Source organism: Macrobrachium rosenbergii, chromosome 46 (genome assembly GCF_040412425.1).
Source record: "Macrobrachium rosenbergii isolate ZJJX-2024 chromosome 46, ASM4041242v1, whole genome shotgun sequence".
NCBI classification, from domain to species: Eukaryota; Metazoa; Arthropoda; class Malacostraca; order Decapoda; family Palaemonidae; genus Macrobrachium; species Macrobrachium rosenbergii.
This window is the reverse complement of record NC_089786.1, coordinates 4267501-4287419: the sequence shown is the minus strand read 5'-3', so window position 1 is coordinate 4287419 and position 19919 is coordinate 4267501. Positions and strand designations below refer to the sequence as shown.

At 34.7% G+C, this 19919-nt stretch overlaps 2 protein-coding genes across 2 annotated transcripts in view; one reads left to right on the top strand and one right to left on the bottom strand.

Moving 5' to 3' along the window:
- LOC136830107 (transcription initiation factor TFIID subunit 3-like) overlaps positions 1-6845 on the bottom strand; it is a 43487-nt gene extending 36642 nt beyond the window's left edge. Inside the window, exons 1-2 of the mRNA XM_067089300.1 lie at positions 6778-6845; positions 601-718 (exon numbers count right to left, since the gene is read on the bottom strand). Coding sequence (XP_066945401.1) covers positions 601-718; positions 6778-6845 — 186 coding nt within the window. The remainder of the gene's footprint in view (positions 1-600; positions 719-6777) is intronic.
- LOC136830106 (mediator of RNA polymerase II transcription subunit 15-like) overlaps positions 1-19919 on the top strand; it is a 114451-nt gene that overhangs the window by 49370 nt on the left and 45162 nt on the right. The window contains exons 3-7 of the mRNA XM_067089298.1: positions 6800-7362; positions 13334-13387; positions 14987-15043; positions 17695-17748; positions 19263-19316. Of these exons, the coding sequence (XP_066945399.1) occupies positions 6844-7362; positions 13334-13387; positions 14987-15043; positions 17695-17748; positions 19263-19316 (738 nt within the window). The 5' untranslated portion in view covers positions 6800-6843. The remainder of the gene's footprint in view (positions 1-6799; positions 7363-13333; positions 13388-14986; positions 15044-17694; positions 17749-19262; positions 19317-19919) is intronic.

Here is a 19919-nt window from a genome sequence, read left to right as displayed (position 1 = left end):
GTAATGGAGGGACGTCAGATTGTCAGGTGTTTGTCCTTTCAGCCAAGCAAGAGAGAGAGAGAGAGAGAGAGAGAGAGAGAGAGAGAGAGAGAGAGAGAGAGAGAGACGTCACTTCGAATGCTAAACAAGAAAAATAGACATCAACCACTACATCAGTAATAGAGGGGCGTCAGATGGTCAGCCAGAGAGAGAGAGAGAGAGAGAGAGAGAGAGAGAGAGAGAGAGAGAGAGAGATGTCACTTCGAACCCTAACAAGAACAAGGCATCGACCACAACACTGCGATTCGTCACGTCAGGAGAGACGTCACTTCGGACATCAACCGCCACTTCAGTGATCGAGGGACATCATTAGACAATCCCACCTCTTCGTCTTATCAGTCGGAGTCTGAATGCGGTCGGAAAATAGGCCCCATAAAATCCTCATGAAGTGTCATGATCGTCACTGCTTCAAGTCGAGGTGTCAGATATTTCTCCTCCCTCTCCCCCTCTTCCCCCCCACTTCTCCACCCCTCCATCATTTCGCCCCTTCCTTATGGTTATTTTGGCATGCGATGAAATCCCCTTTTGGCAAGCCGAAGAGGGCTGGGATTACACGCTCACCCCAAAAATACCTGTCGCGTTTCTTATATGCGAGAGGCTTCGGTTGCACTCCCTCTCGCGGGAAGGGAATCGGCTTTCCCAGGGGGAGGAGGAGGAGGAGGAGGAGGAGGAGGAGGAGCTGGAGAAGGAGGAGGAGAGGAAATTGAATTTGTTCGTTCCACTCGTGGGGATTAATTTCATTTATTTATTTGTTTGCTTATATTTTGATTAATTTGTTTACTTATTTATTTATCTGTTTATTTATTTATCTGTCTATCTATCTATCTATATATATATATATATATATATATATATATATATATATATATATATATTTATCTATTTATTTATGTTTTTATCTATGTATTTATTTGCTTCTGATTCAAGTTTCTGTTCTTGATGATCGTAGGGCCAAGTTAGGCTCAAAGCCTACCTTATCACTTACTCGCCAAAACTTCATTTCAAAGAACTTAATAATTTTAAAAATTTTCTAGCTGTCATTTACGGAAAACACACTCAATTGTATATATTATTTTTACATTGAGTTATTTCCCATAATGGAGGATGGCTCCAGATAACCATTTCAGCGATCGCAGCCACATTCATACTCAACTTTCACCAGTTAGCCGTTTCCTCTAGCAGGAGGTGGCTTTACAAAACGCTGCAGCTATTTGTGGCTTTCAAGTGCCGTGTCGAAGATAATTCCCTTATGGAGAGGGTTGTAATAGAAGACACACGCATACACATACACACACACACATACATAGTTACATACATACATACATACATACATACATATATATATTTGTATATAAATATATACATACATTTTATATATATATATATATATATATATATATATATATATATATATATATATATATATATATATATATATATATACATATATATGACCTATCCCATAATAGATGGTGACTCAGAAGATATAAACTCTGCAATTTTCAATAAGCTTTTTAGGATGAGGTTGCTAGCCCCATGCCTTTCTCCACACTGGTCGCGACCATAATAGTAGGTCAACACGGGCAAAATTAACTTAACTCCTCTCTCTCTCTCTCTCTCTCTCTCTCTCTCTCTCTCTCTCTCTCACACACACACACACACACATTATTTTTGTCCCTTTAATCGTTTCAACTGCTTTTCCTGATTTCAGCCAGGAAGGTAGAGTCCTCTAAAATTACTCTCCTGTATTTGTCTGTTTATCTGATTCTCTACATATTCTCTGTCAATCAGCACACTTATTCTTCCTGGTTTCAATAAGAGAACTTGAGTGATTGTTAAGGAATTCTTTGACTCTCTGTTTACAATATATTTTTGACCACTTCAAACGTTCTCGCAGATTGTAATCGTGAGTCTCGAGTCCTCTTCTGAAGAAGCAACCTCCCACCTTCAGTGAAGGCAGAACTCTCTCTCTCTCTCTCTCTCTCTCTCTCTCTCTCTCTCTCTCTCTCTCTCTCTCTCTCTCTCTCTCTCTCGGGTTTTCAGCCCAAGATTCGAAAATAAACACCACTTATGGGAGATCACTTTTCGGGGAAACCTTTATGCACTCTCCTGCCTTTTAAAAATAGACGCGGGGTTGTTCTCAAAGCGTTTGTACTGTACTTACGTACGTACATCATGGTTTTGCTGAGTATACGTACACATATACATACATACGTACATACATACATGCAGTTTTTATAAAGCATTCTCGTTATTATTCATACGTCATGAGCACTTAATAATTATGATCAGTAAGGAGGTACACTGATTGCGTTTTGAAGCGCTTGCTTTCGTAAATAAGTGCATATTCTTTTGCGTACGCGCGCAGTATGAACACGCGCAGCATTTTGGTGAAGAATCTGACATGCGCACTTACCTAAATAAGCTTTCAATAAGAGATTATACTTATAAATGCATATGCTCACATATACCAGCGATTACAAGAGATTGTTCCTTTTTTTAGATGTTTTTATTTTTTTATTACAAGTACGTTGTTTTTATCATAATCATCAGATACAAGTATGAAGTAGTCACTCATTCCCCCATGCTAAAAAGAGAGAGAGAGAGAGAGAGAGAGAGAGAGAGAGAGAGAGAGAGAGAGAGAGTGTGTCGACTGTCATCAAAACAAAAAACAGGATGTCTCACTTTCGAAATTTGAAACTTAAGAAAGTAATACTTGACGTCACTTTCGAAATTTGAAACTTGAGAAATTAAACTTACCGACTGCCGTTACGTCCTATCTCCTGTTGGTTACGATGCAAAATTTGTCATTCAAGTGATCATCAGTCTCGTGTCACAGTGACGCGTAGCCGAATTCTGCGAGGACGCTTTGAAGGCTTCTGAACGCGGCCCAGAGTATTGCCATTCTTTGCCGAGAAGAGATAAGGCACTACAGTCTTTGATCTTTACTTAACAGCCCGAGGGGCGTATCTCCCCTTGGGGAGGGTCACCCACCGGGGGCTATTATGGCTTTTTGGACTGGCCTGTTAGACAGGCGTATCTAATATGATCTAGCCTAGAGATAAGACTTACTGAAATGAAATTCCTAAACTTGAGATGAATGAGATTACATATTTCTTTTTTGCATCGTAATTCTAAGCCCGAGGAATTGCTTAGTCATGTTTAATCTATTCAGTTTTAGTCTACGTTTGTTATTAATTCCGTACAGACCTGATAAGACTTGTTCAGACGAAAGTCCTCTCCTTATTGAATATGCCAGGATTGCTATATGTAGGAATTTTCTATAAGTATATTTTAGGATATTTTTTGTTGGCGACCGGCATGGTAAGGATTATTCGTATGGACTTTCAGATTTTGGTTACTGGGACTTTATCGGTTTTTTATGCTACCTGCAAACATGAATAAGATTTATTTTCTTCGTGAGTATTCGTGTGTATATATATATATATATATATATATATATATATATATATATATATATATATATATATATATATATATATATATATATATATATATATATATATATAGAGTATATATATACACATATATGTATATAATAGATAGATAGATAAGGTAAAAGATGTGCTTACTTTACTGTACAGTAAAACTATATATACTGTATTTATTATATATATATATATGTTTGTGTGTGTGTGTGTGCTATATATATATATATATATATATATATATATATATATATATATATATATATATATATATATATATATATATATATATATATATATATATATATATATATATATATATATATATATATATATATATATATATATATATATATACATACATACATGCATTAGATTGAACCGGACCTGTATAACATAATAATAATAGTAATAATAATAATAGTAATAATAATAATAATAATAATAATAATAATAATAATAATAATAATAATAATAATAATATTCGATAACTCTTGCAATTTTTGAAGAGTCTGGGTCCACTTGAAGACTTCGGTGTAGGACGTCGCACAAAAGGAATTTGAAAAATCCTTCTGAACAGAATTATCGCCGGGCGGTTGGACGGGAGAGCAAAGAGCGGTGCCCACCTAAGTATGTTGTTTACCGCAGGCGGTAATTAAAAGAGTTGTTTGTTTGTGCTGTGTACTCGGGGTTGCAGAAGTTTGTACCCAAATTCGTCCTAAGTGCAGTGCGTTCTTTGGTTTTAGTTTTCTGTAAAAGAAAATTATTGTGCCGGCTTTGTATGTCCACCCACCCTCAGATCCTAAAAACTACTGAAGCTAGAGGGCTGCAAATTTGTATGGTGATCATCCACTCTCCAATCATCAAACATACCAAATTGCAGCCCTCTAGCCCCAGTAGTTTTTATTTTTTAAAGGTTAAAGTTAGCCATAATCGTGCGTCTTGCAATGCTACAGGACAGGCCATCACCAGGCCGTGGCTGAAAGCTTCATGGGCCGCTTGCTCATATAGAATTATGACTTGAAAACCTGGTAATTACAGTGCCTTGAAATTTTAGGTTCTGAACACCTGGGTAATTGCAGTGCCTTGAAATTCTAGGTTCTGAAAACCTGGGTAATTACAGTGCCTTGAAATTCTAGGTTCTGAAACCCTGGGTAATTACAGTGCCTTGAAATTCTTGGCTCTGAACACCTGGGTCATTGCAGTGCCTTGAAATTCTAGGTTCTGAACACCTGGGTAATTACAGTGCCTTGAAATTCTAGGTTCTGAAAACCTGGGTAATTACAGTGCCTTGAAATTCTAGGTTCTGAAACCCTGGGTCATTACAGTTTCTTGAAATTCTAGGTTCTAGAAACCTGGGTAATTTGAGTGCCTTGATATTCTAGGTTCTGAAAACCTGGGTAACTTCAGTGCCTTGAAATTCTAGGTTCTAAAAACCTGGGTCATTACAGTTTCTTGAAATTCTAGGTTCTGGAAACCTGGGTAATTTGAATGCCTTGAAATTCTAGGTTCTGAAACCCTGGGTCATTACAGTACCTTGAAATTCTAGGCTCTGAACACCTGGGTAATTGCAATGCCTTGAAATTCTTGGTTCTGAAAACCTGGGTCATTACGGTGCCTTGAAATTCTAGGTTCTGAAAACCTGGGTAATTACTGTGCCTTGAAATTCTAGGTTCTGAAACCCTGGGTAATTACAGTGCCTTGAAATTCTAGGCTCTGAAACCCTGGGTCATTACAGTGCCTTGAAATTCTAGGTTCTGAAACCTTGGGTCATTACAGTGCCTTGAAATTGGAGGTTCTGAAACCCTGGGTCATTACAGTGCCTTGAAATTCTAGGTTCTGAAACCCTGGGTAATTACAGTGCCTTGAAATTTTAGGTTCTGAAACCATGGGTCATTACAGTGCCTTGAAATTCTAGGTTCTGAAACCCTGGGTAATTGCACTTTTTTGAAATTCTAGGCTCTGAAACCCTGGGTCATTACAGTGCCTTGAATTCTGGCTCCTGAGAACCTGGCTAATTACGTCTTGAAATTCTAGCTTCTGAAAACCTTGGTATGGTAATTAGTGGCTTGAAATTGTACGTTCTGAAAACTGAGATGTTTTGTCGGAAGTTAAATCCGAAATATTCGGAGTAGTTGAGCCATACCACTTATAACCACTATACTACTTTTGCCATTACTCTATTATTATTATTATTATTATTATTATTATTATTATTATTATTATTATTATTATTATTATTATTATTATTCAGAAGATGAACACTATTCATATGGAACAAGCCCACAGGGGCCACTGACTTGGAATTCTAGCTTCCAGAGAATATGGCGTTCATTAGGAAGAAGTAAGAGGAAGTGGAGGGAAATACAGAAATATGAGATCTCACATATTTAAAAAAAAAAAATTAATTAATAAACAAATAAAAATATATTTAAATGCAAGGAGAAAGACATTAGGGTAGTAATGCATTGCATCTTCACTTGAATTTCTGAAGTTGAACCCACCACGATAATTGCTCAGTATCTGTTGGTCTGTCAAAGCAAATAAAAGCGTGATGTGTATTTTCTTAAGTGAATCGCTCAGATAATTTTATCTCTGTATAAAACGCAATGTGTTTTCAGATGTTTTACTTTTTGCGTTCTTAAAAATTGTCTAAGGGTGATGTATTTTCAGGATTTTTCCTCTTGCTTTAGATTGTGGTTTACTATTGTTTGTTTTAAATAGTGGTCTTATATTCTGTGTTTTCAGCAGTGGTCTTCTTTCTGTTTTAAATAGTGGTCTCATATACTATGTTTTCAATAGTGGTCTTCTATTCTGTTTTAAATAGTGGTCTCATATTCTATGTTTTCAAGAGTGGTCTTGTATTCTGTGTTTTCAATAGTGGTCTTCTATTCTATATTTTCAATAGTGGTCTTCTATTCTGTGTTTTCAATAGTGGTCCTTTATTCTGGTTTTAAATAGTGGTCTTCTATTCTATGTTTTTAATGATGGTCTTCTATTCTGTTTTAAATAGTGGTCTTCTATTTTACGTTTTCAATAGTGGTCGTCTATTCTTTGCTTTCAGTAGTGGTCTTCTATTCTGTTTTCAATGGTGATCTTCTATTCTATGTTTTAAATCGTGGTCTTCTATTCTACTTTTCAATAGTGGTCCTCTATTCTGTGTTTTCAGTAGCGGTCTTCTGTTCTACAGTATGTTTTAAATAGTGGTCTTCTATTCTATGTTTTAAATTGTGGTCTTCTGTTCCATGTTTTCAATTGTGGTCTTCTATTCTACGTTCTTTATTTTGACCAAGTATCTCCCCTCTTTGCAGATCGCATTGTGATGACGTAATCGACCAGGAGAGACCCGTCCACCATGTCCCATCGAACCAACAGACCTCACTCATGGTGCCCCCGGGGGGAATCCCCCCTGCGGCTGCCAGACGGGGGCTCCGCGTCCTCGCCTGTGGCATCTCCAGGAATCCAGGGGCTCCCCCCGGCCATAGCGTCCCCGAGGTCGACCCCGACGCCCTTCAAACTCCGTCGGCTGAGCTTCGGCGGGGAGAGATCTGGCTCGCCCCTGGCGACTCCCGCCGGAGGCGTGGCGCTGCCCCACCTGCAGCTCATGCAGCAGCAGCAGCAGCAAGAACAGCAGCAAGCGCTGCATCACGCTGTCACGATGGCGGCTCAGAACCAGCAGTTTCAGCAGTACCATGCCGAGGAACAGGTGCTGCACGACATCTGCGAGGAGACAGCATCCATGCAGCAGGTGACGGTGCAGCAGAACTCGACGATGGCGATGACGCAGCAGCATTCTGTGCAGCAGTCCGGTGTCTTCTATCCAATGCCGCAGCATCCCGCACCGGCAGGACCGGTACAGCAAGTGAAAAATATGGTGAGTTGAATTCGAACTTATTTCTTTCGCCTATTGTTTGTTTTTGCTTTCTTCTTTACTTATTTTATCTTTTATTCTCCTCTCTATTTTCTGTCTGTTCCTATATGGGCATTTTATTTTGTGGGTGGTTTCTCTCCAAGTTATGATAATAATAATAATAATAATAATAATAATAATAATAATAATAATAATAATAATAATAATAATAATAATAATAATAATAATGGGGAAGAAATCCACAGTGGTGTAAGTGTAAATATATATTAAAAATATGTGCAAAATTTTTTTAATATTTTTTTTTATATACTGTATATTTACACTTACACCATTGTGGATTTTTTCACCGCTCTAATGACCCATGCAATTTGAGATTTTTATGAATAATAATAATAATAATAATAATAATAATAATAATAATAATAATAATAATAATAATAATAATAATAATAATAATAATGGATGTTTCTCATCCCTCTCCCGAGTACCGAGTTTACATTATATTCCATTTGACGATTTCTGTTTTTAATTTCTTGTTTTTTTTAAATTTTTATTTTAAATAATTTTATTAATTTACTTTCTCCATAAACGTTTTCCTCAACCTTCAACTTTCTGTGACAGTCAAATTAATTTTTTTTTGAAAGTCAGATTATTTTTTTGCGTCTTTTTATAAATTAATTCATTTTGAAAAGAAACCTGTATTTGCAATTTTTGTAGAGGTATCCTTTAGCTACACACATCACACTAATCATAATTCAGTTATCAAGTGCTCCGGAATAAAAATGCAAGATGCCATCATGTTTATTTATAATTATTTTTTATAGGTCAAGTAACTTTTTCCAGCTAGAAGTATAATTAACTGTAGAAAATTATCAAATAGTATCTTGCGTGATGTTAATTCTCCTCAGTTTCATTTGATTCTTCTTTTCTTTGCATATGGCCTTTCTGTTCTGTGGAACAGACTCAATAGAAAAATAGATTTTTAATGACTGAGATGGTCATGCATTTAAAGCCTTCATAGGTGAAGAAGCCATATTGTCCTCATGTTCCCCTTGGGTTACAGGAGCTGCAACGCCCTCTCCGGCAGTCCCCAATACTTATGAGGGAGTCTCCCGTGGTAAGACCATTGCCCCAGGATGTGTCCCCTGTGGAGTCCCCCCTACCATAACTCACGCCCAGGGTCAGATACCCAAATACCCACAAAGTGACTTACGCCCCATCTCCCAAACCCTTTGCTAGTTGACATACCCACGAAATGAATTATGCTCCGTTAATGCTGAAACCCATTCCTTGTTGTTGTCAGTTGATTGTAATCCTTCTTTCTTCTATGTCATGTGAGATTCCCAGTGGGGGGCGCCTGTGTCCTCAATGCTAGGTGACGTACTCATGAAAAGGCTTATGCCCCATCAATGCCTGTGTCCTTAATGCTAGGTGACTTACTCATGAAAAGGCTTAAGCCCCATCAATGCCTGTGTCCTTAATGCTAGGTGACGTACTCATGAAAAGGCTTAAGCCCCATCAATGCCTGTGTCCTTAATGCAAGGTGACGTACTCATGAAAAGGCTTATGCCCCATCAATGCCTGTGTCCTTTGAAAAGGCTTAAGCCCCATTAATGCCTGTGTCCTTAATGCAAGGTGACGTACTCATGAAAAGGCTTAAGCCTCATCAATGCCTGTGTCCTTAATGCTAGGTGACGCACTCATGAAAAGGCTTATTCCCCATTAATGCTAAGAATCGTTTCTCTCCTTCGATTGAAGCAAAGCATTCCATATTTACTAGTTTTATTGTTTTCCTCTCCCCCTACTTCTTTTCATGTTCCCAGTTTAACAAAAGATTGGATTAATGCATTCCATTTTCCTCGATGCTACTGTAACTTTCTCTTATTTAACATGAGAGTCAGTGACTTTATTCCATCGCCCTCGACGAGGAGATAAATTGTTCTATCTTCCACAATATTGATTTTCCTTTCTTTTTCCCCATTTCCCAATTTCCCCTGAGGGGAAATGAATATACTTGATCCTCCACAGTGCTGTTTTTTTTTTTTTTTTTGCTTTCATCGAGAGATTGTAGGATGGTATGTTCCGTTACCCTCATTGTGGCTTTACTTTCTTCCCCTTATGCTGTTCAACAATCTCCTTCAGTTTCCTACCAACAACTTTTCCTAATACCTGCTGGTTTTTTTCTGCCTGATTTGCCTTCGGTTTAAAGGAATGTTTTTTTTTTTTTTCCTTTCCTCACGGTGGCATGTCTTGATTCTGGCTTGACAGCAACGTTTGCTGTACATTTAACAAGTGATTCCAATTTGACAGCTAAGTACGTTTAACAAGTGATTCCAATTTGACAGCAAAGTACGTTTAACAAGTGATTCCAATTTGACAGCAAAGTACGTTTAACAACTGATTCCAATTTGACAGCAAAGTACGTTTAACAACTGATTGCGTACGTTTTAACTGATTCCAATTTGAACTGTTTAACAACTGATTCCAGTTTGACAGCAAAGTACGTTTAACAACTGATTCCAGTTTGACAGCAAAGTACGTTTAACAACTGATTCCAGTTTGACAGCAAAGTACGTTTAACAACTGATTCCAGTTTGACAGCAAAGTACGTTTAACAACTGAGTTTACGTTTAACAACTGATTCCAACGTTTTGACTGACAAAGTACGTTTAACAACTGATTCCAGTTTGATTAGCAGCAAAGTACGTTTAACAACTGATTCCAGTTTGATAGCATAGTACGTTTAACAACTGATTCCAGTTTGAGAGCAAAGTACGTTTAACAAGTGATTCCAATTTGACAGCAAAGTACGTTTAACAACTGATTCCAATTTGACAGCAAAGTACGTTTAACAAGTGATTCCAATTTGACAGCAAAGCACGTTTAACAACTGATTCCAATTTGACAGCAAAGTACGTTTAACAACTGATTCCAATTTAACAGCAAATAATTTTTTTTATTTCATAGGAATGCTGTTTCAATGACTAATTCCCTTCTGTGCTTTTTTAATTTGTATTTACTTAATCTCTACGATTTGGAATTCACGTGGAATGGTTATTTTCACTAATTTTTAAACTGCAATCAATTTTTTTCATCGTTTAGCGTGTTATTAAGACCCATGTGTTTTTTCTGATTATTTTGTATTTGTCAAATGATTTTATATCAGTTCTTTTATGCCAGAAGTTTTATTAGCTTCACAACTATTCTTTCTTTGTGTCTGTTTCATATTATACTGATTCTGGTATTTATTATTTTTAGTTTTAGTGTAATGAAAAGTTTGATGTTTATCCTCACATTATTATAACTTTTCTCGTTGTGGGCTTTGCATTCTGTCTTTGCCCTCAACAGGCAAATTTTTTTTTTTTTTTTGTCAGCATCTATCGATGTTATTCTATCGTATTACGTGTTTGTCACATTATTGGTACGATACAGCGAAGTTTTTTGTCTCATAGAAATGGAATTTCCCATCCAAACCTCAACTAATTCTTGTACAGATTTCCTCTTTTATTTTTTAAAGATTCCCTCTTTTTTTTTTTAGTTGAACATACATTAAGAATCAGACTAATCAGTTTTTATGCCGGAAAAATAAAAGATTTGTACATTGCAGTTTTTTATAATGCAATTCATCCACAACTGTTCTTAAGTTTTGTTGAATGAATTGCTTATTCAGGAGACTAACTTTAATTTAAATATTTTTTTCTTTTCCCTAAAATATATACAAACGATAAAATTCACGACCTGTTTCTGCGAAATTGCGGGAAATAGTTACTCATTGAGGCGAATTACATCCGAGAAAAATATTTGAAATAAAAAAAAATGACACTATTGTTTTACTCCGCCATCGAGAGAAAAAATATTTACTCACTGCGGTTCTTCCATCCGAAGAAAAATATTTAAAATAAAAAAAAATGACACTATTGTTTTACTTCACAAACGAAAAAAAATAGTTACTCATTGTAGTTCTACCATCCGGAGAAAAAAAAAATAATGCACTTGTTTTACTCCACAAACAAGAGAAAAAAATTTGTACTCGTTGTAGTTCTTCCATGCGAAGAAAAATATTTGAAATAAAAACAAAATTACACTGTTGTTTTACCCCGCAAACGAGAGAAAAATCTCGTTTACCGAATTTTAATGTGCTTGTCTTCTGAAGCTTTGAGGAGAGAACTGTTGTTGCTGTTTGTTGTTGGTGTTGTAAACACGAATGTTAAACAGAGAATCGGATCGAATATATCGACCACCTAGATTATCGGCCACCTAAAATGTCAGCCACCGTCAGCCAATGTCAGCCACCTGGTTAGATCGAAGTCAGTCCTTCCCTGATCTGTACATATTTATTTGTCGTCAGATTAAAAGGCCAATTCTCTTTTGTTTATGTTTTGAGGATTTTATTTTTATTTTATTGTTCAATTTTTCAATCCTTTCGTCTTCTCTGTGTTTTTTTATTTTAATTTGTGTGGGTACTGTCTTTGTTCTTATTTGCTCTTTATTGCATATTGTCTTTGTTCATCTTACTTGTTCTTTGTTATTTTATTCTACCTTGGGAGTTATGCCACTGAACTCTACTAACCATTTTTATTTTACAGCATGGCCGGTTACTGGAGTATGTTGCTTTAATTCTTTTATTTTATTCTTGCAATTGTTCATGCTTTTAATACTTTCAGGGTTTATATCTTTGTTCCTCATTGTCTTACACATATTTATTACAATGATTTTTTGGCCGCAATTAGGCTTTTGATGTTCCTCATTATCTCAAACAAACTTATTATAATTATTTTTTTTGGCTGCAATCAGGCATTTGGTGTTCCTCATTGTCTTACAGATATTTATTATAAGGCTTTTTTTGGCTGCAATCATAAATACCATTTATTAATATTTGTTTTAGCATTTATTAACGAAATGACGACCCCAAGTTGCTGCCAAGGTCGAAGCAGATAAGACGACGCGTTTATGCTAGCGCTTTCCTGGCGTTTTCCTAGCGTTTTTCCTAGCGTTTTCCTGGCGTTTTCTTGACGCTTTCTTTAAATTTTGTTTTCTTCCTCCAATAATTTAACTTTGATTTTTCTGATCGCTTTTAATACATGATATTATTCGCTCTTCCCGTAAGGATTTGAACTTCGATATCGCTAATTGTTTTTAATATATATTTTTATCTTCACTCCAGATTTGAACTTTGCCTTCTCTAATTGCTTTTACTACATTTTTTCTTTTCTCCCCAGATTTGAACTTTGATTCTTGCTGCCGTTGCTTCTAATAAATTATCTTTTGCCTCTTCCTGCTGGGTTTGAAATTTGAACACCTGTATAAAGAATAGTCCCCATTCAAAAATCCTCTACCCATTACACTCACATGACAGTCATTCCAATACATTGCAGTTTAGGTGTTGAGGTAACTGTATCCACTGTAACCATGAATTAAATTAGTGTCGCTTGTGAAATACCACTCATTTTGGATGGTCATAACAAGAAGATATCTTTCTTGTGAGGTTAGAGTTCATGTATTTGTTTTTTCTGTTTGCTTTCTTCCACATCCATGTAATGTATAAATATATGTTACTTATACATACGTACGAACAAACACCCATACATACATACGTACATACATACATACATATATACTTACATACAAACATTCATATATGTGTATACACACACACACACACACACACACACACACACACACATATATATATATATATATATATATATATATATATATATATATATATATATATATATATATATATATATATATTTACTCCAAATACAGATTTTGTAAACGGTTAAATCTCCCATTGCTGAACCTGCATACTCCATGCAATCACGCAGTTCTAATCCTCCGCCTCCTCCCCATCCCCCCATACCATAACCCTCCCATCCCTCCCTCACGAAATCCCCCTCGAGGCGAGATTACATTTTCACGAACAGGCTGAATTAAAACGTCTAATGATGCTTCTTTAACCTATCCATTCCAGGAGCCACGGTCCCCACCCTCCTCCCGCCCCGCCTCCGCCATACTAAGGGAACAGGTGAGTCTGCACACTGATTGACCTTTATGATTTTCTGAGGTGACTAAACCGTCATGGGTCTCCAGCATGACTTGAGCGGGGTGACTCGACCTCTTATGTGTTTATATGACTGATCTTGACAACTTGGATCTTCATGGACTAATGGACTGATTTGACCTTTTGACCTTCGAGGATGAATTGACCTTCGTGACCTCCCCAGTGACCATTAAGGCATGATTTGACCTTTGCCACTTTCAAGTATGAATTGATCACGGCTTTCTTAACTACCATCGGGATCCAATTTGACCTTCGTGTCTCCCAGTAGACTGTTATGACTCTCCCAACGGCAGTTAGGGAACGACTTGACCTTTGTGACGTTCAAGGATGACTTGACCTTCATGGCATTTGTAACGAAGATGGGAAAGAAGTGGGTATTGAACTTCATGACCTTCTAGGAAGACTGATTTGACCTGCACGAATCTTTCGAGGATGATTGCCCCCGGGGCGACTGACCTTCATTGCTTGCCCTGTGGTCGTCACTCTTACATGATAGTTTTTCTGTTTTAGCATACTTTTATCATAATGCCAAAGCAATACCTTTTCAAGGCATTGGTTAGGGAAATGCCTGATATACTATTTATGTTCCGTAGATTTAAGTGACTGGGCAGCAGATCACAAATATAACATTATACAGTATTTGCTGAAAGTTATTGACATATCACAGTTCCAAATTCGATACTAAAATCTATTCTGTATGTAACTGGATCTGAACTTGATATGTTTATTAACTTCTGCATTAAGTTAAGCGTTTCAGCAAATATCTTATACTGTTATTTTAGTGATTACAATTCCCATGACATCTTAAAAGGACTGGCATAGTCCGTAGAGTACCGGTAGATGCATCCAAAGACAGGACTTCCTTAGTTACAATGTAGTCTTTGCTATCTGGATAAGTGAGGTGCATCCACAATACAGTATAACATGTCATAAACATGTCACCAACTTATTGCATACATATCAAAAACAGGTTGGAAACAAGTCAGCGACCATAAGAGGGCACTGAATCGCTGGACAGAGTAGATTATCATAAGAAGCACCGGTTAAGACAACCAAAATGTCGTTGACTTGTTTCAAACATGTTTTGATAGGTATGCAACAAGTTACTGACAAGTTAGTGACATGTTTGTGACATGTTTTACTTCAGTTTGGACACACCCTAAGACACTTTTCCTCCAGGTTCAAGATATGACATCACCCAACACTTAAACACTTCCATTTTTGACATCAGATGTTTCTAACCTGTTTTTGATAAGTATGCAACAAGTCAGTGACGTGCTTATGACTTGTTTTACAGTAGTTTGGACGCACCCTAAAACACTTTCCCTCCAAGTTCAGGTTACGACATCGCCCAACACTTAAACACTTCTATTTTTGACATCAGATGTTTCCAACCTGTTTTTGATAAGTATGCAATAAGTTACCGACAAGTTAGTGACATGTTCTACATTAGTTTGTTAAACACTTGCATATTTGACATCAGAGGCTGACCACCTTACATTCCATTGACACTTAAGTATAAGACCTGTCTAGCTCGCAGTCACACAAAGTCTCCACCTGCAGGAGATATGGTCTCCGTACCCGACTTCGAGGCCGCCTTCGGGGCTGATGAAAGATCGAGTAGGTGGCTGTTGTTGGTGAAATGTCGTGTTTGCTTTTTTCCAAGTAGTAATTGGCATTATTAATCTCCTGCTGCTCGGCACTGTCGCCCTGTGAGAGTCCTCAGTGTGACTTTTTTCTTTTGAAAAAGTCGGCGTTGTGACTCGTGCAGTTCAGTAGCTTAACTTGTGAAAGTGTTCTTGATCAAGTTAGTAAATGATTAAGTTTGAATGTAATGTCCCACTGCTTAGCGGGGTGGTCTATTAAAACAATCGAAAATTAATCAATAAATAAGGTTAAAATGTTGACGTAACGCCTGCTGGCAAATGAGGTACATGTTTAAATCTTCGAAAAGATAAAGGGGATTCAGTATGAAATAATCCATATATAAATATTGATGAATAAATTTAGATTAAAGCTCATATAATCTCTATTATTATAACTCGCTAAATTCTCCATAAAACTCAACAGATGAATGAATCAAGTTAAAGTTTGAGTAGCACGTATTGTCTAGCGACGCCATTTGTCTAATCTATGAAATGAATAAATGAATGACTTTAAAAGTGATAAGAACCTTCCACTGGTTATATGTGGCACGCAAATAGAAAACGTAATTGAGGTATAAGTGAGTGAATAGAAAACGTCATTTCAGTTTTGATATTTAACTCTCACCTTCAGTACAGGTGACAAAATCTTTCTGGCAAAGCTTATGAAGTAAAAAAGAAAAAAAATATTAATTTCCTTATTTAGAACATTTTAAGACCGTTATCCAGCAGAAAATGAGGTGCAATTATAGACTGATAAAAACGGGGAGATAAAAGAATCAGCATTACAGTGAAAAAGAAAAATATACAAGATTTTCTACCGTTTGTTTATCGATTATTCATAAATAATGGCATACAACATTTTTTCCATCACCTGTATAACGCGCTGCTTTAGAAACAAGAGCCCGTGCATTAATAGGTTGGCTTGCTTTACCAACAACATCATTTACCCTAATACATTACAGACATAAGTATTGGTTATAGTTTTTAAATCTAAACAATAACAAGAAGACAAATATTAAACATAATAAAAATTTGAATACTGATGAAGAATTTTTCTACCGCGTTTGGTCAGATTTATGAAAGTCATGATACTGAAATTTTTCTTTGTAGTTTACACAATTTTCTTATGCAGTCATACCCACCTTTTGATGTAGTATATATATATATATATATATATATATATATATATATATATATATATATATATATATATATATATATATATATATATATATATATATATATATATATATATATATATATATATATATATTATATATACATACATGAAACATAAAAGATAAAAGAAATAAGCTAGTCTCTTTTGTACATCTGACCGAATTAGCGACTACAAACAATTATCCATTCCTTAAAAAATAACTATTTGAACAAAGAATAAAAATGCTTCAAGAAGATGCATGTATGCTTGCAGTAACGTACTATATGCATTTTAGCTTGTCCCCAAAAGCATGACACCTTTACATAACAGAGTGCATAATCACAAACTTGAATTTGATGTAGCATATAGGATGACACAATTGCAAGGCATAATTACACATAACATAAGTAATTCCGCTGTATTAATCATTTCTGGCTGATTTTTCAGTTGTACTTATTTATTCTTATATTTGTTTGTTTGTTATGTTATTATGTATTGTTTATGTTTGTTCTGATTTTGTTTTTACACTTGTGGGCGTTCTGTTTTGTGGGGGTAATAATAATAATAATAATAATAATAATAATAATAATAATAATAATAATAATAATAATAATAATAATAATAATAATAATAATAATAATAATAATTTAACGAAGGTATATCCAATGTTATTTACTGGTCATCACTTTAAAGAATATTGGAAATTAATAATAATAATAATAATAATAATAATAATAATAATAATAATAATAACAATTCAGGCAAAAATATAATATATTCTCCTGTTACCTCTCATGTACCAGTCGACAGTTTTAAGAGAATTTGAAGTTGATAATAATAATAATAATAATAATAATAATAATAATAATAATAATAATAATAATAATAATAATAATAATAACATAGAGAGTTACAACTGTACACTAAACCCCCACTTATCAGTCCATATTGTTAAGCGGAAACGAATTCAGAAATAAAAGCAATATTATGGTGTCACCCATCTCCCTTTGGCACAAATTTCACGTGCGTAGGCGCAACTTGGGCATTACTGGCACACCGCCTGGGCATGTAGGGCATTTGAGACGGTGTTTATATATACATATATATGTATATATATATGTATATACAGTGTATGTATTTTTATGTGTATATGTTTTTTGTTTGTGTACGAGAATATCTTTTATGTATACTAAGCATTTATATAGTAATGTGTATGTTTGTCTAGGTAGGTATAAATATACATATGTATATATATACATATATACATATATGAATTATCACTTACACACCCACGTACTTTTCATTCACAGATATTAAGCCACAACTCATGTCTATTGCGTTGGAAAAGAATGAATTTCAAGAAAACGATTGGACGTTTTTCCTCTCATTCTATCTTATTTTCGGAGGCCTTTGGGTCCCACGTTCCTTAAGAGATCATGACGAAATTTCAATTTTTGTATTTCTAGGACCCACGATCGCCCACGCCTGTGAAACCTTCACCACTCGTACAAGGAGAAAGGGTAAGCTACCTTGATTTTAATTTGTGAATATTTATAATCTAGCTTGCTAGATAAATATTTTAGTTTGTTTATTTTTGCTCATAATGTAAACAACTGTAAGTATATTATATATATTTAAGTATATATATTATTTTTATGTGTGATATATATATATATATATATATATATATATATATATATATATATATATATATATAATATATACTGTATATACTTCTATATGTATTACGTATATATGTATATATATATTTATATATACTTGTTATATATTATGTATATATATATATATAATATATAATATATGTGTGTATATATATATATATATATATATATATATATATATATATATATATATATATATATATATATATATATATACACTGCATATACTGTAATATACACGTAGATAGAGAGAGAGGAAATGTACATATTTATTAGCTTCTTAACTCTTATTGTCATCCTTTAAGATTGCACCTGCTAAAAATCTTAGAACGGCAGACTGACAATATTCTGACTAATTAAAGAAAGAACTAACCAAATAAGTTGATTCTCGGTGGAGCAAACAAAAGGCATTTTTACTCAAGTTAGGAATTAGTATTGTAAAGGAACATGTTTCACCCAGCTGTCCATCTCTACACCTATAAGTACTCTGGAAATCAGTCATACTTGGATTATCATAATCCTAGGACTGCTTCTTCCCACCTACCATCAGACTTGGGAAGTTTCTTCCTGCTTTGGTTTTCCTGACCTATAACCTTCCCCTCATCAAGAGGCAGGTCTGTTGCTATTTCCTGTTATTTCTTCACGCACTTTTCTACCGGAAGCCTTGAAATCCGAAAGAAATAAAGGAAGAATTTCACCTTCCCATAGACTTGAGATGGGTCTGGCCCTCCCAGAGGTCTAGGAATATAAAATATAAATAATGATTCAAAGATATTTTTGTTTATCTATGGACATGTTATCATTTATTCGTCTCCATGGAAACCGACACCTGTTGATTAGTACTATTTATTTAATGAATTTGTGAAGAACACTTTTGTTTTGTGATGAGATTCAATTTTTTTATATATATAATATATATATATATATATATATATATATATATATATATATATATATATATATATATATATATACATATGTTAACATTACATTATGTATGTATATTATATATATATATATATATATATATATATATATATATATATAAATATATATATTATATATATATATATATATATATATATATATATATATATATATATATATATATATATATAAATATACACACAAATTTGTGTGTGTATGTGTTTATACACACTCGTTTGATTCACAGTAATATACACATAAAAACTGTGTACTATTCATCCCATTCTCTATGCACTGTGACCAACTCAAGTAAAAATGAACATTTGATTCTCCACTCTGAGACGAATAGATGTAGTAATCTCATTAACTGACTGATAGTAGACCATTCCTAGCATCGCCCTGCATTTCTCTTTTCTTTTCTTTAGGATGTCAGTTCTCCAACGCCTACCAGACCATTCCCATTTAGGCCTAAAGAACGGGTAAGTAGGCCTAGCTTTACTTACATGAATAACTACTGTGATTCCTTTATTCCAAGAGGCCTTTATGAGTGTTATACGCCCATTTCTGTTTTTTGTGCTTTCTGTTAATTTTTTTTATGCATTCTTGCATTTTCAGTTTTTATATTTTATTTTACATTCTAAACTTTCCCTTTTTTCTCATTTTTTACTTTGTTTTTACTAATTTTTTTATTATATAATTTTTCTGACCTTTGGATAATGCCTGCTTGAGATTGACAGCGTATTTTGGGTTATATTTTTTTTATATTTTAACAGGAAAATGAAAAAAAAAACTCGTGGAGTACTGTAGTTTTTTTTTTTATTTCTACAATTGTTCATACTATTTTTTGAATGTTTTTTTTTTTTGTGAACAAGAATACCAGTTATATGTGCATGTACGCATTGGCGTTATCGCTCTTAATTTGATATCAAAATGTAACACACGTTGTCACACTTAATTTTATATCCACGTTCCAGCCCATAAGATTATATGGTCGTTATAACACGCACTGTCATATCCATGTTTATAACCTTTATTTTTACATCCATGCCATATCCCCTAATTGTGATGTACACGTTATAACG